Genomic DNA, 23,583 nt, shown 5'->3' on the forward strand with positions numbered 1-23,583 from the left:
ATTCCACCTAACAGGTAGCATGGGGTCTGGGATCAGCTGCCCCGGACAGGGCAGGCCCAGAAAGGGTCAGCTGTAGAGAGCCGGTGAGGAGGGGCGCTCTGGCCCAGGCTTCACCCTCCACGTCAACCGAGTCAGGAGGACAGAGCCTGCATCCAGCTCTGCCGCTTTCTTGCTGTGCTTCCTCAGACGAGTCAGAAAGTTCTCTGAACACATCCTGAGTCCACAAAACAAAACAAAAAAAAAAGCTGAACTCAAAGATTTCATTTAGTTTTGTTTTGTCTGAGAGGGGCAGAGGGAAGAGAGGGAATCATTAGGTGTCAGTCCCAGCACCCAGCGCACACAAAGTGCTCAGCAGGTTGTTGCATGTCTGTGGCTGACAGCCTCTCAGATGGCCTCGTATCAGGACGCCTGGTCTTGGCTCTCTTGGCTTAATTTGCATATAGTATTTTAAACCACGAGTTATTGTAAGTAGCCAACTAAATAAGAAAGTACCGGTGGAGGGGCAGAGAAAGCCCTATGTTTTAACTGGATTCAACAGTGACTCCAAAATTTGCCTCCTTATTTTGTATGAAACTAATATGTGCTTGGATAGATATTGCCAAATTTCTCTCCAAAATTTATGTCTTCTGTACAGACTCACCCACAGTGAATGAGAATGTGTTTCTCTGGCACCTTCAGCAAGGAGCTTAATGATTTAGGGGTTTCCAAAGTGTCCAATCTCCACCGTTAGGCAAGTAGATTTGCCGTTGCTCTTCTGGAGTTATGAGTGAAGCTGAGCACTTTCACAAGATTCTGTTGCCTGTGTTCCTTTCTGTGTGAATTGCCTCTCTCTGGCCCTTGCTTACTTTTCCTACTGGAATGTTCATCTTTTCCTTATTTGTCTTTAATAGTTTTTTAACATGGGGGAAATTAGCATCTACATATTTTAAATATATGTGCTCTGAATTAGAAAGGATCTCCTGCTACCTGATTTTTAATGTCAAAGCAGTTTCCTCCGTGTGACTCACTGTCCAAAATGCACTTACCTGTGTGTGCGCACTCACCTCCCCCAGGGGAGCCCTTCCAGGGCCAGCGACTGGCAGAGGGGCGGAGCCCGGAGCAGCAGGGAGAAGGGAAGGAGAGGACAGAGGGGAAGGAAGACTTGCACGGTGGGGCCCCTGAAATATTCACCTCTGAATCAGCGCAGACCTTCCCAGTGCGGCACCCGGACAGATTTTCTGCCCACCGGCCAGACAGTGCGGTGCCACCAGCACCGCAGCCCCCACGACGAAGCCGAGATCACAACTGGAAGCAGCTCGGCACAACAGAGTGCTCCACCACCTGTGGGAAAGGTGAGCTCACGCGTGGGCGGGCAGGGTCTCCGCAGACCCCCTTGAGGGGCGTGCAGGTGGCCCTGGGGGCTCGGCAAACCCTCCCCTCCATGAACCTGGCCCCAAGAGGGCTCATGAGTGGGAGGTTGTGTTGTGGGGTCCCCAAGACCACCCTCGGGCTTGACGATGCACCAGAAGGACTTAAGAGACATAAAAGCTGCTGTGCTCATGGTTGCCATTTACAGCAGTGGAAAGAGACCGATTAGAGCCAGCAAAGGAAGGCAGATAGCTAGAGGTCATTACACACTGAGGCCAAAATCATTTCAGCAACGCTCTTCCACGACTCGACGGCCGTGCGCAGTGTGGAACCTACCTGACATAGGAGCCCGAGGTCGGACTGTGTCATTGCTGAGGAGTTCTGCCATTGAGGCTATGGTGCCACGCCCGTTAAAGGAACTACATACACTGAGAACCAGATGGAAACTGGGGAAGCTATAAAAGCATAAAATGGTTGTCGTGTGGTTTTATATCAAGGGTGGCATGTGTAGAAGACTCCCTTCCATTTCATGTCTGTAAAGATGGCCTGGCCCGGGCCTCCCGGCGAGGTGAGGTGCGGCCCTGTCCGCAGCTCGCCAGGTGTGGCGTTGTGGACAGAATGGGATGAGGATGGGAGCAGGTGCTGTTTGTCAGTGCACCCTTCACATCACTGCTCCAGTCTTTATGGTCCATGCTGCAACAAAAACCCGCTTCCCATATTGTTCTCTGGCACCTGGCTGGCGCACTCCTGCCTCCACTCCACCGTCTAGCTCAGGCACCACCTCCTCCATGAAGCCCTTCCTGGTTCTGCAAGGCAGAGGTGGGCGCTTCTTCCCAGGGACCTCAGCAGCATGGGACACAGTTCCTTTTGAACTGAGGCTCTGCCTGGCCTGCTGTCTTAATGATGTACACTTGCGACCTCGGCACCTGGCATCTTGCCACACACACACAGTAGGTGCTCTTCAAGTGCTTCTTGAATGAATGGCTGTATCATCACTACATTTCACATGTGGTACGTATCAGCTATGAGAGGAGACACAAGGGCAGTGTTTGCATCTTCATTACATCTGGGATGTGCAAGTCTGTTATTGCCTTTACCCACGTCCTAGCACTAGCATAAAGAATATGGATTTGTGTATTCAAAACTGAAGAAACATTTTCTCTAGATTTTCATATTATTTTCATTAATGTTCTAAGACAGTGTTTCTCCTTTGCATTGTGGACACACACACACACACACTAACTTCACAGCTGCCACTTGATGCCTAAAATGAGATGTCCATCCTCCTCCTCATTCTGACAAATGGCACCGGTTCTCAGGCCGAAGGGCACTGAAGAAGCACCTTAGAAATAGGACAGAACCAGAGACGTGTGGAGACTAAGAAAGTAGAGCCCTGGAAGTGGAGCCGACTCAGCTTTCAGCCTCCTCAATAAAAAGGTAGATAGGGCAAGTCTTGTTTACAAAATAAATTCAAGACCTGCTCACTGCCAACAGCAAAATAGAGAGAGAGAGATGTGTTATTCCCCTAACCCTCCATTCGCTCCTACTCCCCGCCCCAGCTTTCTCCCGTGTGACCAATGGCAGTAGCCCATGGACGCACCTCTTTGCCCCCCAGCACCACAAGCCTCAGTCGGGGTGCGGGGCAGGTGAGGCAGTGTGGATGCACCAAACATTTAGCCCATCTCACAGTCATCAGCAGTGGTGACAGGTGTGCTGGGACAAGAAATTCTGAGTCTGCCAGTGCTGTCCAGCTCTTTTCTGCCAGACCCAAGTCCATTCCCCTGTTACCTTGTCATTGTGCCCACACTGACCCTCTCCCAAACTCCTCTCTGGTCTTTCCTGGTGGAACTAACCAGGCCACACATTTCTCTGCCTGTCACATTGAAACTTCCCTTTCTGTTAATGCTTCCAGAATGGTGACATCATCACCACAGAAGGGCCCTGTCACGGGCATGCTGGCGTGGCCTGTTCTCTATACAGCCGTTGCTAAGACCTCTGTCTGTCTGGTTAAACTCGGCTTGGTTGGTTGATTCCTGGAGTTCCAAGACTGAAATTATTTATTTTCTTCTTATTTTGTCCATCTCTCCATGATGTCTCACTGACTTCTACCTGTGGGCCAGTTCCATGCTCCAACACAGCGCGCCTCTGTCTGGACCCATACACCCGACGTGTAACCCACCAGACCGATCCCAGACTCTTCCTGCTGCCTGGAGCCCAGCCAGCACCTGCCCTCACCACCCTATTCCCGCTTGCTTGCAATTACAGAAATATTAAACAGCATGCTTGAACAATGAAGGAACGGCCAGGTGTCTCCCTTTCTGCAGTAATCGAAACTGACCCAGAGAAAGAAACCATTGTGGTCACTGGAGTCAGAAATTATAGATCTGGTATTTTCTCACCATCAGAGAAAGAAAGAGAGCCTCCGACCTCCCCTCCTTGGCCAAACACTGGAGCTGGCGCCCACAACGGTGCACTGCAGGGCAGCGAGAGGGCGGGGTGAGGGGGCCGGTTGAGGCCGCGCACAACAGCCTCAAGCAGGGCCCATCTTTGCAAGACACAGAGCATTCCTATGTTAACCTGTGTTTTTCTGGCTGCAGATACTAAATTTTCCTCTCACTTGAATGCCAAGTGGTTAGGGTAGTTACCGTTGCTTTCCAACCCACAAACTCGTAAGTAGAAAAGTGAAACCCATGTGGTCTGAAGAGAAAGGGATAGGCTTTAAAAACCAAGATTTTTACTTAATCCCTTAATAGCTGGGCCCCAAATGGGCACCCTGCAAGCCACAAACTGAGTCTTATTCACCTTTTAACTCAGAACAATGTGCTTAATGTTGGTTGAATTTAATTAAAGAGCTCTTCTTAAATGGAAGCAGATATGTCTCTGGACAAAACTTAATTCCACAAAAGTTTTGCTTCCTATTAATTTTACAGTCAGTACTACTTTTTACTCAGCTAATAACTATGCTTAATTGGAACGTTATTTTAAATAATGATCTCGAGTTATAGCTACATTGTAAATTTTTACTACCAGAGTACTTTATTTTTTTAATTTTATTTTTTATTGTGTTTTTTTCCATCACCATGTATCCCCTTATAACCCCCTGCCCCCACAGTCACCACACTGTTGTCCGTGTCCATGGGTCCTTTTTCCTTTTGCTCAGTCCCCCACCCCTCACCTCCCCACCCCCTGCCAGAGCTGTCTGCCTGCTCTCCATCTACAGCCTGTCTCTGTTTTCCTTGGTAGTTGCGTTAGTTCATTAGATCCCACATATGAGTGAGATCATATGGTATTTGTCTTTCTCTGACTGGCCGGACTACTTTAAGCAAATGTGTTTCAGACCAAAACTGTCTTACAAACTGTCCAGTTTCTTACAGGAACTACCCTCTGGCTCAGCGTCACACAAGATCCTCTTAAAGAAGCGCTGAAGCACTCACCGCTCATGGCTGATGAGATTTTGAGGCATATTAAAAGTTACTCCTCTAGTTACAATTAAAATTGTAGAAAGTTGGAAATTCAGAAACTATATATGCCTGGCCGGTTAGCAGCAGAGCTAAGCCAGAGCCGTAGAATAAATGACAGTGTTCTGCGGAGCAGGAAGTGCGCAAGGGCCCAGACCAGAGCGTGGGCAGCTCTTTGAGAGGAAGTGTCTCACTCTTCCAGCAGTTGGGTCGCAGGTTCAGCGGGTTCCATTTCTCACTTTGTAAATGTCCCCTAGTAATACCTCAGTGCTGCCACCAGGAGGTAGCAAAGAGAAGGCAGACTTGTGGCTCTGCTGTGTTTTGAGTTGTTTCAAGAGCTAGAAATTCCACTTAACAAATTTCTTTTTCCAAAATAGATTTATCTATTTTAATCCAATGAAACTAGGCTGTGTGTTTTTTTATCCTCACCCAAAGCTATGTTTATTGACTTTAGAGAGAGAGGAAGGAGGAGAGAGAGAGAGAAAGAGACATCGATGTGAGAGAGAAACATCAGTTGCCTCCCACACATACCCCAACCAGAAATCAAACCCACAGCCTTGGCATGTGCCCTGACTGGGAATCAAACCTGCAACCTTTTGGTGCACGGGACAACACTCCAACCAACTGAGCCACTTGGCCAAGGCTAGCTGTGTATTTTGTTAAAAAATACAAAAACCCGAGGCAGTTCATATTTTTTTAGTGAAGTAATAAAAATAAATATTAGACCTCTAATATGTATTTATCCAACGAACTGTTATTGAGCACCCACTACTCTGCCAGGCACCGGGGATGCAGAGATGAACAAGAACCAGTCCTGGACCTAAGGAGCTCACCATCCTGCGGGGTGCACATGTGTACTCAAATAAGTAAAATACCACTGGATCAGTACCTTATTAGGGAAATGTGTAAAATGCTTTGCAAAGTGGAAGCCAGCCGCTCTTCTAGCCCTCCTTGAGGCTTCTCATTTCTCTGCTCCAACCTCACTGCCTCGTGAGCACACCTGGCACTTGCAGACCAGCTTGTGGGGCACTTTCGTTCAGGTTCAGCGACTTGGACAGCCCCCTCCCTTCAAAACTCGGGTTCCCAACCCACCCTTTCTGCAGGCTGCAGCTGGAGCCCTCTAGGGCCCTTTCTCTTCAGTGTCGCCACAAAAACCTTCGTGAAGTTACTGTTTGTTCTTGTTTTGTAATCTTTCCCCTGTGTCCTGATATGTTAAACTGCTCTGAAAGTTGTCTTTATCTGCCTTTGAGTACTTTTAAGCCGTGCCCACAAATAAGCTATTAGCTCTTAGAGGGCGGGAACTATTCTACCCTCCCCTGCGCCCCAGTGCAGAGCAGAGCCCTTGTGTGGGAGCTGTGTGTGAACCGGTCTGTTTCTGTGGCCTCGTCATCAGCATCTGGGTGTCTGTGCGTCTCCACCACAGACCGCCACTCGGGGGTGTGGGGCTGTCCTTTAGACGTTCTCCTTGTCCTTCCAGGATCGCAGCACCCTATTTTTCGCTGTGTGCACAGAAACACTCACGAAGAGGTTCCTGAGAGCTACTGCGACTCCAGCATGAAGCCGACCCCTGAGGAGGAGCCCTGCAACCTCTTCCCCTGCCCAGCCTTGTAAGACGGCCTGTCCCTTTCTGTCCCCTGTTGTCGGGTCACTTCTGCTCGCTTGTGCAGAGGACATTAGTGGCGGATAAAATCTCACTTTTAAATCAGTCTAAATCTGATTTAGAAACACGAGTGTTGGCCTGTGCATAAAACGCAGTCTGTGTAGCAAGAGCACCTGTCTTTCAGGATGGACACAGGAGCCCGGGGCCGTTGGCAGACCAGCGCACTCCGTGGGAGCCCACCCTTTGGGAAATTGTTCCTAACTGGAACAATTAGGGTTTAGCTTGGTCAGGGAAGCAAAGAATTATTGGGTTGGCCAAAAAGTCCATTTGGGTTTTTTTCGTAAGATGGCTCTAACAATTTTGTTAGATTGTATTGTGATAGCTGTACATTAAAAAAAAAACTTATCGAAATTGGTGAATTTTTGTGTAGCCATTTTAATATGGCAATGGAAGAAAATACATAACATTTTCAGCATGTTGTACTTTATTATTTCAAGAAAGGTAAAAATGCAACTGAAACACACATACAAAAAAAGACCTGGGCAGTGTGTGGAGAAGGTGCTGTGACTGATCGACTGTGTCAAAAGTGGTTTGCGAAGTTCCGTGCTGGAGATTTCTCACTGGACAGTGTTCCACCGTTGGGAAGACCAGCTGAAGTTGATAGTGATCAAATCCAGACATGAATCGAGAACAATCAATGTTATACCAAGTTTATACTCAAATATACAAATCAATAAAGCTGCTGATAAAAATGAAAAATACATTTTTTTATTTTACGGAAAATACATATGCACTTTTTGGCCAACCCAGCACCATCCAGTGTGGTCAGCACGGTAGGAGAGCAGTGTGCAGACTGAGTAATGAAAGTCACGCCACGTCGCCCCAGAGGCAGGGAAGAGCATCTCAGGAGAGGCCTTGGGCTGCTGGTTGAATGATAAAATAGGACACTTTCAAAAGAACAGATGAAAGGACCCTAAACAGGGTCAAAACTTAATTCTCAGAGAATAAAAACATAATTCTCATCCAAACACGTGATGAGTATGTGCTGATGTCTCACTAAATGAAATCGCAGAGCAAGGGGACAGAGGAGGCAACATGAAACCAATGTGTGAACAGCAAGACACAAAGAACGCTGGTCACAGTGAGTAGAAGACCCAGGTCCGCAGATGCAGGCCCCCAGGACCCAGGACCCAGGACCCAGCACACGGCCGTGGCCCCGCCCACCCCCAGGCCGCTGCTGAGACCTGTCCCAATCAAGCTGCTAAGAAGTCAGAAGTCCCCTCCAGGCCAGGGTCTCTCAACTTGTCGGTTCTAAGGTTACAACTCAAACCAGAAAAATGTTCCTTAATGCCCAGAACTAGGAGATCAACAAATCTGAGATTATATAATAATAATCTAAAATAATAACAACACTGGACTAAGATTTCTAAGGTAGTTCCAAAGTGGGTTAAGATTTTCTACAGGGTCATGAAACTAAGCTTCAGAGTTTTTTATTTTTTTACTAGATAAAAATTATTTGTACCTTCCCAATGTTCTTAAATTGTGTAGACTCACTGGCAAATAGCATGTCGAGCAAAGTTAATTTCTTTATAGAGTCCGGTGGCCCTTAGGCAGACTGGTAAGCAATGCCCATGGAGAAGGGTCACCTACAAGGATTCTGATGGTTGTGTGTAAGTCAGCTGAGCTCCTGCCCTCTTCCTGTTGACTGAAGTGATCTGTCCCTGTCACTCTCTCCTTCCTGAGCCAGCTGGGACATCGGGGAGTGGTCAGAGTGCAGCAAAACCTGTGGCCTGGGCATGCAGCATCGCCAGGTTCTGTGCCGCCAGGTGTACGCCAACCGCAGCCTGACCGTGCAGCCCTACCGCTGCCAGCACCTGGAGAAGCCCGAGACCACCAGTACCTGCCAGCTCAAGATCTGCAGCGAGTGGCAGATCCGCACGGACTGGACTTCGGTACGAGGGGTGGGGAGTTGGGCCTGCTCAGAAGCTCCTCTCCAAGACCCACTGCCACACTCCTGCCTCCCCCCACCATGACCTGACTTGGGAGCACCCTGAGTTCTCCAGGAGGGAACCTGTCCTATGGGGTTCTGGATGCTGCTTTTGTAAACCATAGCATGTACCAGCAGCTCGACAAAGTTAAAGCTAGCAGGCATCACCACAGCCGACTCTAGCAGGGAGCCCCTGGAGGCCATGTGCAGAGGGTCTCGTCTCTCTCCTGTCATTGTGGAGTGAAAGGTTGGCAAATGCTTGTAGAGCCAACACCTCCCAGTCCTCTCTCCCGTTTTGTAGATGACAGAACTGAGGCTCAGATGAACAAAGGAGGCAAGACATCAAAGAAGGTCTTAGGGAAAAGGGTTGTGAACTCTTCAGGGCTGGGATCCTCCCCAGAGAGCACCGCAGTGCAGGGGACATGGCCACCCAGGGAGTCTGTCCAGGCCTCTGTTTGGGGGCAGGTCACGGGAATGAGGGTACCGTGACTGGAGAGTCGCCAAAGCTGGCGCTTCCCGTCCTGCTCACAGAAGCTTGCTGTCTTCCAGTGCTCGGTGCCCTGTGGGGTGGGGCAGAGGACCCGAGACGTGAAGTGTGTGAGCAACCTCGGGGACGTGGTTGATGACGAGGAATGCAACATGAAGCTCCGGCCGAATGACATTGAGAACTGTGACATGGGACCGTGTGCAAAGAGCTGGTTCCTCACTGAGTGGAGTGAAAGGGTGAGTGTGGTGGCAGCAGAGTACGTTTGCTAGAGCCAGCGACTGAGGTCTGCTGGGCTACCAGGTGGGAGCCACGTGTCACAAGGCGCGCCCAAACTACGCCAAGATGAATTACTAGCTAAGAATCCCAAGGGTAATTTCCAACTTTGGGGAAAAGGCCTGGAGATGAACTATCACAGGCTTTCTATCCTCATATGAATCTCCATGGTGCTTCCAAGCTATGGCATGCCCGCAGGTCACCTGGGAGCCTAGTTACAGCACAGAATCTGGGTTGGCGGGTGTGGGTCTGGTGCAGATTCTGCATTTCTAAGGGGCTCCCTGTGGTGCCACGGCTGCTGGTCCAGGGATGGAGGAAACCAGCCATGTCCGTGGAATCTTAGGAGACATTGCTGAGCTCCCGAGCCCTCTCCTCCCAGTGTCGTGTGACAACAAAGAGTGCAGTATCCCAGGCTTGGAGGCGTAAACTTTACACGTCAGTGGATGGGCCCATCCACCCTGCTGGTTGGTTCCAACTGGCCAGCATCCGTTCTGAGTGGTCAGTGCCCTCCACGGACAAGTTATTGGGCACCCCGAACACCACCCTGGAGTGTTCAGGTGGGTTTCTGGCACTGCTGCCCTCTCGTTACAGTAATAACCCACGTCGGTGGGAGTGCTATTGGGAAAGAAAGGACAGAAACACACCTGCAAATGCAGCCTTCGGTCCACATTCAGAGATCCTCCTGGAGAGTCTCCTCCAGTGATATATCTCCTCGTGGTTCCCGACACCTCGTGGCAAACAGTCCCTGCCCTGGGCCCTTGAGAGAGAGCCTTTGGCGAAAGCACAGAACTCGTAGGGTGAGCGGCTCCTGTGCCTCCAGTCACAAGAGTGGACTGTCCTGGGCTCCAATAGCCATCAGGGAGGTGCTAGCCAAGGGGACACAAAGGGAGAGTGGGTACTGGTCTAAAGGTGTCCGTTGGCTCGGACCCCTGCCCCTGAAGCTGAGTGCAGCGGGGCTCACCCAGTCCTGTCCACATGTCGCCCTGTCCGGGCCTCCCAGCAAGGACAGAGCTCCTGGCCTTGTGGAAGCGGGAAGCCGTGCAGGGAGGAGAGTCCAGGTCACTGGGGCAGCCTTCCTGGCAGCCCGAAGAGTCCTAGACAGCAGCCCCGACGCAGGTCTGATCCGTTCGTCAGGAGCTCCCTATGTGCCGAGACAATGGTGTCTGTTTCTTGTACAGCCCCCAGTGCTGGGAGGTTTCTTTCACACTGAGCTGAAGTCTTGCTGCCTTGCCGACTCTCAGCCTGTGCTGCAGGGAATGCGCGCACGCTGCTTGCTCTGCAGACCCTCAGGTATCGGGAGCCCCTTCCCCTTCTCTCCAGGTTAAAAATTCCTAGTTCCTTCAACTGATTCTTTGTCTTTCTGGATTTCTAGCCAGGATTTGTATTCACATGAAACTTGCCAAACTTAGCGTATAAGCAGATGGATGAAAACAATGATGCTGGCTTTCTCTCTTATACTGGAAAGATGTTTTCTAAAATAGTTCATTTTTCTGCTTATACAGTAATGTACATTATTATAAAGTACCGTATTTTTGGACTATAAGACACCCTCCCCCCCCCAAATTTGGGAGGAATAATGGTTGTCAATGCTGCTGTTGAGTTCTGTTTATATTTATATTGGTGAAATATTATGTTTTTTATGTTATTAAATATTTTACCATATTTTGCTTCAAAAAAATTTTTTTTACTTTTCTCCTCTAAAACCTAGGTGCATCTTATGGTCCAAAATAATGTATCTGAAAAGACTGTGAAAGTATCCCTATAATCTCTTCACTAGAAGATAACTTAAGATTTTTAAGCTACACTGCCAAGCAGTTTTCTACTCACACATACTCTGCATACATAATATTTTGTATTTATATATATTTTAAGAATATAACTCAGAATATATGATCAATTTGTTAACCTCATTTTTCACTTATGTATTATAAACATTTCAATGGAATGAAAACCTTTAAAACATGATTTTTAATTAGAATAAGTTATTGTATGACTATTATAATTGAACCAATACCCTATTTCTAAATGTTTAGGGGCATTTTTCTAATCTTTTACTATCTTAAATAATATTTCATAAATATTCTTAGCCATAAATCTTTATATGTACCTTTCCTTGTGTTATGGGACAAACTCCCAGAAACTCTGTTCTTCTTGCCAACATAGTAAAGAATTACAGACCAGCGAGCCTACTAGCCTGCAAGCACAGTTTATTAGTGCTAAGTTCTCATAGGAAGCAAAGCAGGGGTGGCCAGGGGCTGGGTGGCGAGAGGTCAAGTGGCTGGAAGCTGGGTGGCCAAAAGTGAATGAGCTCTTTGTTCTGAGGACTTAATGTAGCTGGTGGGGTGGGGGTCAAGGAGTTACATATTGATTGATGGGTAAAGGTGGTGCCAGCTTTCCCAGGGGGACATAACTACCCTAATATAGGTATGTATGGGGGTCTGTTAGCCCGAGTCCTTATCTTGCTCCAGACTCCCCTGTGTTCATTTTGTCTATGTGACTGGGGGCAGATGATTAACCAAAGTTGTTTTAGGTGCTTTTTTTAATACATTTTATTGATTATGCTATTACAGTTGTCCCATTTTCCCCCCTTCACTCCCCTCTATGCTGTACACCCTCTCCCACCCATATCCCCCCCTTTAGTTGTGTCCATGTGTCATACTTATAATTTCTTTAGCTTCTACATTTCCCATACTATTCTTACCCTCCCCCTGTCTATTTTCAACCTACATTCTATGCTATTTATTCTCTATACCTTTTTCCCCCTCTCTCCTCCTCCCACTCCCCTGTTGCTAACCCTCCATGTGATCTCCATTTCTGTGGTTCTGTTCCTGTTCTAGTTGTTTGCTTAGTTTCTTTTGGTTTTGCTTTAGGTGTGGTTGTTAATAATTGTGAGTTTGCTGTCCTTTTACTATACATGTTTTTTCTATATCTTCTTTTCTTAGATAAGTCCCTTTAACATTTCATAAAATAAGGGCTTGGTGATGATAAACTCCTTTAACTTGACCTTATCTGAGAAGCACTTTATCTGACCTTCCATTCTAAATGAGAGCTTTGCTGGATAGAGCAATCTTGGATGTAGGTCCTTGCCTTTCATGACTTGGAATACTTCTTTCCAGCCCCTTCTTGCCTGTAAGGTCTCTTTTGAGAAATCAGCTGAGAGTCTGATGGGAACTCCTTTGTAGGTGACTGTCCCCTTATCTCTTGCTGCTTCTAGGATTCTCTCCTTCATTTTTACCTTGGCTAATGTAATTATGATGTGCCTTGGTGTGTTTCTTCTTGGGTCCAACTTCTTTGGGGCTCTCTGGGCTTCCTGGATTTCTTGGAAGTCTATTTCCTTTGCCAGATTGGGGAAGTTCTCCTTTATTATTTGTTCAAATACATTTTCAATCTGTTGCTTTTCCTCTTCCCCTTCTGGTACCTTAGGGGCTTTTTCTTTGGGCAATATAGACCCTTCCCTTTCTCTGCCTTCCAGACGTTGGGATGAATACACAGTCTCAAGGTTTTCTTTTCCCAGCTTGTGAAGACGATACACACAGACATTCGAGGGCTTCCCCCTGCACTATCTCACTGTTTGGAATGCCTGGCCACCTTACCCAGCCAGACTCAGGACGACTGGGTCACTGGGCTAGACGCGTCTTCCTTTGCTCCCAGCCTCCTGTATTCAGTTCTTTGTTACATTGCAATGGTGAGGGCCCTGCCTTTGCTCTCCCTCTGGTCACTCAGTCCACCCTAACACTTGTTTCCCTAAAATAATGTTTAGGAAGTAGAATTATTTGACCAAATGCTGTGAACCCCTTTAGAACTCTTGACATATTCTGGCAAATTTCTGTCCAGAAAGATTAATTCAACTTAGAGTCTCCCAAGAAGCAACTGAGATCACTTTTATAATCCTTTTATTGCACTGATTCTTTACCATTTTTTAATTCCATGTCTACATTTGCCACACTCTGAAAAAGGCATTGGGCTCAGAATGCCCTGTGTACAAAGACAAGAGCAGCTACATGGTGGAAAAAACTGCAGTGCTTTGTTCCTCTGTGTGCCTCCCACGTTTGTGTGGGACGGTAACACTCTGCGAGAAATTTATGAGGACTCCCATGGGAGCTGCTTCCCCTCCAGTGACCGCTCTGCTCTGCGCTTCAACACAAGTACTTGCTGGGTCTAACCCTTGTCTCAAAATCCCAAATACAGCAATAGATGAGTGTTTTTATTCTTCCACTTAGAGAACTTTTTTGCTTTTTTGGAAAAGGCATTTTAATCCATGTAATTTTGGTGCTATAATATAAGTAATTTTGTTTTATTTGCCCCCAGAATAGATCATTTTCCCTGAAAGTTCATGATTATTTTGGAGCAAATGAATGGGAAGGGGTGCTATTGGGTTTAAGGAGGGGCATTGCCTTTGGCCCCCTTTCCCCAAGGACTTCTTTCTTACCAGACCTTGAGCAGGCTCTTGACTCTTCAACCCTCGATTTCCTCATCTGTACCACTGCTGAGTGAGCATTAAAGGATACAATTTGACACCATGACCCAGATAAGGCCGGCACCCTGGGGTGGTTCCCTGTGGGCTGCTTCATTCTTCTTTGGCTTCACGTGAACACTGGACCTTCCAGCCACGAGCTGGCCTTAGGGAAAGTTCAGCCCCTGGGAATAACCCGCTGATGGCCGTCTTCCACATATGGATAGTGGCTGTCTATAACAATCAACCTTGTCTAGCCCTGGCTGGGTATCTCAGTTGGTTAGAGCATTGTCCTAATACACCAAGGTTGCAGGTCCAATCTCTAGTCAGGGCACAAACAAGAATCAACCAATGAATGCACAATAAATCAATGTTTCTCCCTCTCTGTCCCTCTTTTGTCTTTCTTTCTAAAATTGCTATGTAAAAATTTTTAATGAAAAAAAACAACCTTGTTAAACTTTAGTCTGAACTACGAAGTTCAGACTACGAAGCATAAACATATATTGAGTACCTATTATAAGCTAGGCATGATTGAGACACAGCTTCCTTTAAGGATCTCAAGTGGGAAAGAGGAGAAAAAATGAGATTAAAGTTTATACTTAAGGATCCAGCCTCCTGTATTAAGTTCTTTGTTACATTGCAATGGTGAGGGCCCTGCCTTTGCTCCCTTTCTGGGGGAGCAATATCATGATTTACAAGAAATATAGATGTGGTCATTAGGATGATCAAGCCTCTTCGGTATTCATGCACAGTTCCTGGCTCACAGCTCCCCAGACCCTTGAATTCCAGTAGTGTTCAAAGTGATAGACATGTCTTCTGTTACGTTAATGAGATAACTGAAGGGTAGGGGCTGGCTCCCAAATGTGCCAAGTATGTGTTTAGAAGGTTGGAATTTTCAGTCCCACCCTTGGACCTCGAGGGAAGGGCTGGGGTCTGGAGGCTGAATCGATCATTGGTAATTGATTTGATCAAGCATGCCTAAGTAGTGAAGGCACTGTCAAACCCAAAATGACCAGGCTCAGAGAGCCTCCGAGAGAGTGAAGATGTGAAGATGGGAGGGGCTGGTAACCCTGGAAGCTCCGCCCCCTTCCCACATTTCTTTCCATATGCATATCTTCTGTCTGGCTGTTCCTGAATTATAGCTTTGTATCATAAACTGGTAAAATGTTTCTCTGATTTCTGTGAGCTGCTCTAGCAAAGCAATCAAACTGAGAGGAGAGTCCTAGAAACCTCAGATATTTAGCCAGTTGGTCAGAAGTACGGGAACCACCTGAACCTGAGGTTGGCTGCTGAAGCTTGGGTGGAGACAGTCGTGTAGGACTGAGCCTTCACCTGTGGAACCTGATGCTGTCTCCAGGTCAGGTGTGTCAGGATCAAGTTGAATTGTGGGACACCCAGCTGGTCACCTGAGGATAACTTGTGGTATGGCCACCCCCCAACACACACACACACACACACACGCGCGCGCGTTGAAATCGGCCCCAGGATACTAAGAGTATCCTCTTGCCCAATTTAAAGTTCATTGATCTCTGCCTAAATGAATGGAGGTTGTAAACTCAATCTGAACTTTCTCTTGAAACCTCTAGGGTTATATGTGTAGTTTTTTCTGACTACGTGACTCATCTCAAAAACATCCTTGTAGCTACTTTAAATCAAGGGTGAGCCTTATCAGACATAGGCATCATTTGCTTTTTAGTTCTGCAAATAAATGGCAGGTTTAAACACTCATGCAATTTTTAATCACGACAGAAAAAAAAAAACTTTTGGGAATCACCAAGCTCAATTCTGTAGTACCTAATTTCTAAGGGTGTTTTCTGAGAGAAAAAAATAAGTAAAGATATTGAGTGTTTTAAAGTATGGAAGATGATGCATGTAACTGAAGTTCAGGAGTAGTCACTAGGGCCCATAGTCCCTCCGGGCCAGCTGGGCTGTGATTAGCATTCCACTGTCGCGAGAGCGAGGAGACCGTCCCCGCCAGAGCGTTGCTTAGGAGTTTCATGTGTCTCTGTGTTTCATCTGCCCTGTTGTTCTTTCAGAAATCAGGTTCTTTTCTGATGTGGGTTTGGTCCTTCTTTTAGGCACATCCTTCAGAGACAGTGAGGGGTGTGTTTCCATGCCTCGCTTCGAGCATCAGCCCCTGTTGCCTGGCGGGGGGGCCCTTCTTCTGAGAGGCTCCCGGGCCAGGTCCCGTGTGAGTAGCTCTTTTTAGATGGAACTGCGCTGTGCTCTTCACTGCAGCCGCTGGGGGCTCATCCTTCCAATGTTCTCTCCCTGGACACCGACATCCCCCTGAACATTTTTCTTTTAAATTAAATACATGGGGATCTGGGGAAACTCTCCCAAGGTGCATGTACATTACTTGGTTCGGAAAGCAGATTTCTAAGAAGAATGCAGATAAAACAAAAATCATGAAAAGCATTTGTGAGCCTGTAAGGGAGGAAAATTCTTCCTCTACCCTCTTAGGTTCTGTAACAGAGGCCTGCAAATTGAGCTGACCGTAACCAGATTCACTGGAGAAAAGTGTACAAATTTTATTTGATGTTATTTTTTTGACACGGCATCATGGGGGCAGGAGGAGCTTCACGGGAAACAAGTGAAAATCCCAAAGAAGCCGTTAGACTTGAGGGACTGTGCACCATTTTAACACAGGGTGGTGAGTTGTGAAGTGACTAGACGAGGGGCAGGGGTTTGGGCGGCCGGGGGCAGTAAACTGTAGGGAAGTGGCTGAGAGGTAAGAGGGAGAAACCAATGGAAGACAGGGGCTACTTGAGTAAAGTTTGTTTGTGCAAAATAATCTTGGTTCCCCATCAGCGATAGGAATGAACTCTTCTTCCTGGAACCGGGAGGCACCTGTCTCCTGGGAAACATATGCCCTGCTTTTAGGCAGGAAAGGGGCAGGCGGAGAGCTCTTCTTGCATCTGTTGTTTCTTCATTGCCTTCAGCTCAAAATGACTAATATGCCAAAGCAGCATGTTTGGGGGCCGGCTCCAACTGCCGCCACCCTCGGCCCCGGAGAGCCCCTCCCTGTGGAGCCAGGCCCAGCTCAGCAGCACCGGGTCAGGGTCTGATCACTCTTCCTGGGCTGCGATTTTATAAGACGAGGCAGCAAGCTACAAAAACAGAAGTAGAAATTTTGATAGGGAAGCAAGGTAGTTAGTATTTTTCCTTTTCCCAACTTTATTTAAAATTATATTTAAAAATGGTAATGTTGGTAGAAACCAAACATTGACTCTGTTTTTAAGAAAAGACCCAGCAGAAACCCCTGGAAGGCTTTGGCCGTCACACACTTCAGGGCACTTCCAGACCTGAGAGCCGCTGGTCACAGATGAGAAGCGAACGAGGGAGGGCCGGAGTTGGTATTTATTTGTTGCACTGACATTCAGGGACTCACCCGTAGGTGAGGTGCTGACTGAGAATGAGTTAAAGATGATGTCATAGTCTCTGTCCACCCTGAGCTTACTTCTTTAATGAAAAAAAAAAAAAAAGGACACAAATAACCACAATGCAAAGGCCAACAGCAGAACACAGAAGTCATGAGAATTCTGAAGATGGAAGAGCATGTTACACTGGGCATCAAGACAGTTTTCACAGCGGAGATGGCCCTGGCGCTGAGCCACAGCAGCCGCGGGCTGCCCTGGGGAAGGGCAGAAGGAACACCGGGGAGGTGGCGCGGGAGCACTTTGTGTGACCCGGGCATAGTGAGCCTTGGCCCTGTCCAGGACAGTCGGTGGCTTTCACATATTATATCAAACCGTTCAGCCCCGATGATTTTTTTGGTTCACTTGATGGCAATGTAGAAACCCCTACCAAGAAGCTAGTGTGTTCCCGATGTATAATAGAGAATTTGTCTGGAAGGACGGGTTGACTGGGGCTCTACTTAGGAAACATTTAATGCCGTCCAGAAAGTCCAAAAGTGAGTGTCATTGGGATAGAGTAGCACCAGAGGGACCTCAGCCTGGCTGGCCCAGCACCTGGCAGCCAGTGACTCAGAAGAGCTGGAGATGCCAAGTGAGAAGCTGCAGCCACAGTCCAGGGGAAGAAATGTCAGCGGTGCTGGGAACATGGGCAGAAGGGATGAGACAGAAAAATGTGCCTAAGCTAGAGTCTATGGACCTGCTAGCTGGCCAGATGTGGGGAGCCAGAAGGCAGAAGGGCAGTAGACTTTGAGCCCAGACATACATCTGAACACAAACTGGAAAACCCGGGGGAAGAAGGGGAATGGTGATGAAGGTGGTGTCCCATCATTTTACCTGTGAAACATGAGGTATCTGAGGGGCACCCACGTGAAGATGTCCTGAAAATAAGGCAACATCCCAAAGTATTTCGAGACAGATGGGAAATGCTCACGGAGCTGCGGGGTGCGACTCAGGGGAATGCCGACAGGGTCCTGAGTGTGGATGGAGGGAGACTGTCGTAATGACATCACTACCAGTTACGTGGCTCTAAGTGAAGGCTTAATCCTGGGAGCCGTGGTTTCTCTACCTTAGAGTTTGGATGTTGGCCCTGACCCTTTGAAGCCCCTCATGCCATTATTGAGTAACTGCTGTATGCACTCATTGAACACCTGCTCTTCACATGCCATTCGTTCCCTGTAATCCTGACAGGAATGTGTTTCCATGCCAGCTGTCAGGTACGCTTGCCAGAGAGGGTCTGGATCACCTGCCCCAGGCCACACAGCTGGTGGGTATGTTAACACTAATATGCTGGTTCCCAGGCCAGGCTCTCCCTTTATACCAGGCTGCCCTCTGACCTATTGCTACAGCTATGGCCTTCAGGACTGGAACCCTGTTCTTAAATATGAGGCAGCGATGTGGAGTGACAGATGCCAGTTTCCCTCCTTCCCAGACCAGCCCAGACTCACTGGCCGCAAGCAGATGTGTGCCCGGGTTTTCCTGTTCTCATTCTTCTTCTGATGGATTTATGTTCAAAAGCAAAAGCCAGGACTGGTGGTCTGACAGATAGAAGCATGTTAATCGCCAGTGAGACAGAGCATTAGGAACATAGGTAGTCCCAGAAAACCTAAGGCCAGGAGAATCTGCCAGACTAATGTCTCATGATGGAGTGGGCCATGCATGAGAAGTGGTCAGAGATTTCTAGGGGAAAGAGTTGGTGGGGAAACGAGGTGTTCGATCCTCCTTTGTAGCATTTGAAAATGACTTTGGGACCTGCGCAGTGAGGACTTCCCTCTCACATGCCCGTCTTCTGTCTCGCAGTGCTCAGCAGAGTGCGGGGCTGGAGTGCGGACACGCTCGGTGGTGTGCATGACCCACCACGTCAGCAGCCTGCCCCTGGAGGGCTGTGGGAACAACCGGCCAGCGGAAGCCACCCCGTGCGACAATGGGCCCTGCACAGGCAAAGTGGAGTGGTTTGCTGGGAGCTGGAGTCAGGTGAGTGGCCACACTAGGTGCATCTGCTTGCCCCTGGTAAAAGGCAGCATAGCAGAGGGGTGAAAAACCTGGACCTGGTGTGTCCTGGGTTTGAATTCAGTTGTGTTACCCATCACTCTGAAGAAGTTGCTTATGTTTTGAGAGCCTCATTCAGACAACAGTATTTACTGAGCACCTACTATGCTCTTTTTTAATATATTTTATTGATTACACTATTACAGTTGTCCCATTCCCCCCCCCCACTGTTTATTCCCCTCCACCCTGCATATCCCCTCCCGCCTGCATTCCCTGCCTTTAGTTCATGTCCATGGGTCATGCATATAAGTTCTTTGGCTTCTCCATTTCTTATACTATTCTTAACCTACCCCTGTCTATTTTCTACCTACCATTTATGCTACTTATTCTATGTACCTTTTCCCCCTCTCTCCCTCTCCCACTCCCTCACTGATAATACTCCATGTGATCTCCATTTCTGTGGTTCTGTTCCTGTTCTAGTTTGCTTAGTTTGCTTTTGTTTGTGTATATTTTTTAGGTTTGGTTGTTAATAATTGTGAGTTTGTTGTCATTTTACTGTTCATATTTTTTATCTTCATTTTCTTAGATAAGCCCCTTTAACATTTCATATAATAAGGGCTAGGTGATGATGAACTCTAACTTGACCTTATCTGGGAAGCACTTTATCTGCCCTTCTATTCTAAATGATAGCTCCCCTGGATAGAGTCATCTTGGATGTAGGTCCTTCCTTGCCTTTCGTGACTTCAAATACTTCTTTCCAGCCCCTTCTTGCCTGTGAGACTTCTTTTGAGAAATCAGCTTATAGTCTTATGGGCACTCCTTTGTAGGTAACTGTCTCCTTTTCTCTTGATGCTTTTCAGATTCTCTCCTTACCTCTAATCTTGGCTAATGTAATTATGATGTGCCTTGGTGTGTTCCTCCTTGGGTCCAACTTGTTTGGGACTCTCTAAGCTTCCTGGACTTCCTGAAAGTCTATTTCCTTTGCCAGATTGGGGGAGTTCTCCTTCATTATGTTTTCAAATAAGTTTTCAATGTCTTGCTCTTCCTCTTCTCCTTCTGGCACCCCTATGATTCAGATGTTGGAACATTTAAAGTTGTCCTGGAGGTTCCTAAGTCTCTCCTCATTTTTTTGAATTTTTGTTTCTTCATTCTGTCCTGTTTGAATATTTCTTTCTTCCTTCTGCTCCAAACTGTTGACTTGAGTCCCAGTTTCCTTCCCTTCACTGTGGGTTCTCTGTACATTTTCCTGTATTTCACTTTTCATAGCCTTCATTTTTTCCTCGATTTTGGAGCCATACTCAACCAATTCTGTGAGCTTCCTGATTACCAGCGTTTTGAACTGTGCATCTGATAAGTTGCCTATCTTTTTGTCACTCAGTTATATTTTTGCCGGAGCTTTGGTCTGTTCTTTCATTTGGGCCATTTTTTTTGTCTCAGGAAACCTGTTATATATTAAGGGGCAGAGCCTTGGTGTTCACCAGGGTGGGGTAACCCACGTCACTGGGTTTTGATGCTGTATGTGGGGCAGGGGTCCAAGAGGGAACAATGCTGCTGCTTCTGCTCTCTGCCAGATTTCAGTCACATCTGCCACTTCCCCCAAGCAAACTGCTGATTCCTGGGTGGGTGCGTTTGTGTACGTTCTAGGACCCTGTGGGTCTCTCCAATGAACTCTCCTGTGAGGCTAAGGGCTTCTCCTGCCACCTTGACCCCCACAGGTGTTTTCAGTCAGAGGATTGAGGCTTTATTTCCCCGAGTTGGAACCGTGGGTTACATGGTCTGCCTCATTCCCCAGTTGTTCCTCCCAGTTTATCTGCACGTGAAAGTGTGACCTCCCAGTCTGCAATCCACTGCCTCACTGCAAGTCCTCTCCACCCAGTTCTCCACCCCTCCTACCAGTCTGGATGAATGGGGTTTTTTTTATTTTAATTGTTATTACAATACAATTTTCTATCTTTTACTCCCATCCCAGCCCACCCACCTAGCCCTCCCCTACCTCCCATTTCCACCTGCTCCTAGTTTTTTATCCATGTGTTCTTTATACTCATTCCTGTAAACCCTTCCCCTTTTCCCCTGAAATTCCCTCCCCTCTCCCCTCTGAACACTGTCAGTCTTCTTTAACTCCTTAGTTGTTGGACTTCCATACAGTTCAATTTTCTGTCACTTCTGGTTGTTTTTTGTTTTTAAATTTGTTGTTGTCCTTCTTTTGGTTGTGCGAGGAGGCACAGTGTGTCTACCTATGCCTTCATCTTGGCCAGAAGTCCCTATGTTCTCTTCTAAGTGATCGGGATACATCAATGAGCAAGACAAATATCCCTGTGTTCAGAAAGTTCATGGTCCAGCATGGTTTCCTTGTCTATAAAACGTTGGTAGTGACAGCATCTTAGTAGTTATTTTAGAAGAAATGAAGTAATGTATATTAAGTATGTATCACAGTACCTTACATACAATAACTATATAATAAATCATAGCTACTGCTATTATTATTGTTAGTAAAGCCAGTTTGTCTGTATCTGAGTATCAGAAGCAGAAATAGATATGAGCCAACAATCCTACTTCTGGATACATATCCAAAGGAAATGAAATCATTATCTCAAAGACATTTCTGTGCCCCTATGTTCAAAGCCATGTTATTCACACTTCACCATGGTATGGAAACAATCTCAGTGTCCATTGACAGATGAGTGGATAAGAAAATATGTATAGGAATATTATTCAACCTTTAAAAAAGGTAAATCCTGCCTTTTATAACAACCTGAATGAACCTCGTCACGGGAGGAATGCTGTTACGCTAAGTGAAATAAGGCAGAGAAAGATAAATACTGCATGGATTAAATTATTTGTGGAATCTAAATAAGCCAGACTCAGAGAGGAGAATGATAATTTCCAGGGGCTGGGGTAGAGAAAATGGGGAGAGGTGGGTAAAACTTACAGTTATAAAATGAATAAGGTCTGAAGATCTAATATATACCATAGTGACTATACTTTGGTGTGACTATAGTTCATAACACTATACTGAACAACTGAAATTTGCTATCAGAGTAGAACTTAAATGATCACACCAAAGAAAAAGATAAGTATGCATTAACTCAATGGTGGGAATCCTTTTACTATGCATGAGGGAGGACCCCCCCAAAACGGAATTATGTTCTGGAGGGCAAGTCCCTTTTTATACATGTCCCCCACACTGGGCGAGTGTTCTAGGAACCTATCTGTGTCAGTGTGCCAGCTGGCACTGTTGTGAGAAGCTGCATTTGGCTTCAGTGAATTTTTTTTGAAGACTCAACGTGTTTGCCCATTTCACGATGGGTGATTTATGAGCACACCTGCCCGCACTGTGCTGGGTGTTAAGCGGTTTTTGACCCGAAAAGGCATGACCCTCCTGTCCCACCCCTGCCTATTCACCCGATCTTGCCCCACGCAACATTTTTGTTTCCCCATGAAAAATGTCCTCAGAGAGAAAGTTTTGCCAATGTGGAAGAGGTGAAACAAAAAATGACAGAAGCACAAAAAGGGATCAAAATTGATGAGTTCAAAAACTGTTTTGATCAGTGGAAGAAACATCTCGGTAGGTGCATTGCATCAAATGGAGAGTACTTTGAAGGTGACTGAAGTTGAAACATATAAGAATAAATACACAAATTTTTATAAATAAATTCTGAGTTTTGGGGGCCATCCCTCACATATACACCAAATCATCGATTTAAATATATTACAATTTTATCTGTCAATTATACATCAATAAAGCTGGGAAAATAAAGAAGCAAAATAGAAAAAGTGAGGTTGTTCATTATAAAGAACAGCTAATACTGAATACTTTAATAAAGTACCTAATTGATCAATTAACTTTTTCCTCATCATTTCAAAATTGAACACAAACTTACTAAGAAAATGTGGAAAAGGTCCTTGTTGGTGTGGCTCAGTGGATTGGGTGCCAGCCTGTGAACCAAAGGGTCGCTGGTTTGATTCTCAGTCAGGGCACATGCCTGGGTTGCAGGCCAGGTCCCCAGTAGGGAGCATGTGAGAAGCAACCACACATTCATGTTTCTCTCCTTCTCTTTCTCCCTCCCTTCCCCTCTGCCTAAAAATAAATAAATAAATAAATAAATAAATAAATAAATAAATATTGTTTAAAAATAAAGAAAATGTGGAACAGATCATTCCCTCTGGGTTTTTTTTTTTATTTTGGGGTTTTTGTTGCTGTTGTTGTTATGATTACCATCAGTATTTTGAGTACTTGGACCACTAAGCATTTGGCTCCCAGAGCTGGCTGCTCCTCCAAGGACTTTTTGGCTATTGGTCATGATTTACACATTATCAGGACCTCTGGCTCCATATACAATTTTACTTCTTTTAAGCAGCTTTAAACATAGACCCTGAAAAAAATGGACTGCCTTGTCCTTGTAAATTGATACAACCCCTCTGGCAGTAAAAGTCAAGAACCATAAAAATGTTCATTTGCCTTAACCCAGTCACCCCACTGATGGGGATTCATTCTAAGGAAATAATTAACAGAAGAAAAAAGGGTTTTCAACAGAAATGTTCATGACAGCAGGGTGGTGAAGGGTATTATGGTATA

General features: G+C 46.5%; 1 protein-coding gene and 1 non-coding gene across 3 annotated transcripts in view; both read left to right on the forward strand.

Moving 5' to 3' along the window:
• Positions 1 to 23,583, forward strand: part of THSD4 (thrombospondin type 1 domain containing 4) — a 576,129-nt gene that overhangs the window by 544,713 nt on the left and 7,833 nt on the right. For both annotated transcript variants that reach the window (XM_045848582.1, XM_045848581.1), the window contains 5 exons: positions 1,053 to 1,331; positions 6,283 to 6,412; positions 8,153 to 8,357; positions 8,942 to 9,115; positions 18,819 to 18,992. In XM_045848582.1, the coding sequence (XP_045704538.1) occupies positions 1,053 to 1,331; positions 6,283 to 6,412; positions 8,153 to 8,357; positions 8,942 to 9,115; positions 18,819 to 18,992 (962 nt within the window). The remainder of the gene's footprint in view (positions 1 to 1,052; positions 1,332 to 6,282; positions 6,413 to 8,152; positions 8,358 to 8,941; positions 9,116 to 18,818; positions 18,993 to 23,583) is intronic.
• LOC123825364 lies at positions 2,718 to 2,843 on the forward strand. The gene has a single exon (XR_006786900.1). It is a non-coding gene; the product is annotated as a small Cajal body-specific RNA 15 (non-coding RNA).

The sequence above is a fragment of the Phyllostomus hastatus genome, unplaced genomic scaffold (assembly GCF_019186645.2).
Source record: "Phyllostomus hastatus isolate PE091 unplaced genomic scaffold, TTU_PhHast_1.1 phas_contig_62, whole genome shotgun sequence".
Classification (NCBI taxonomy): domain Eukaryota; kingdom Metazoa; phylum Chordata; class Mammalia; order Chiroptera; family Phyllostomidae; genus Phyllostomus; species Phyllostomus hastatus.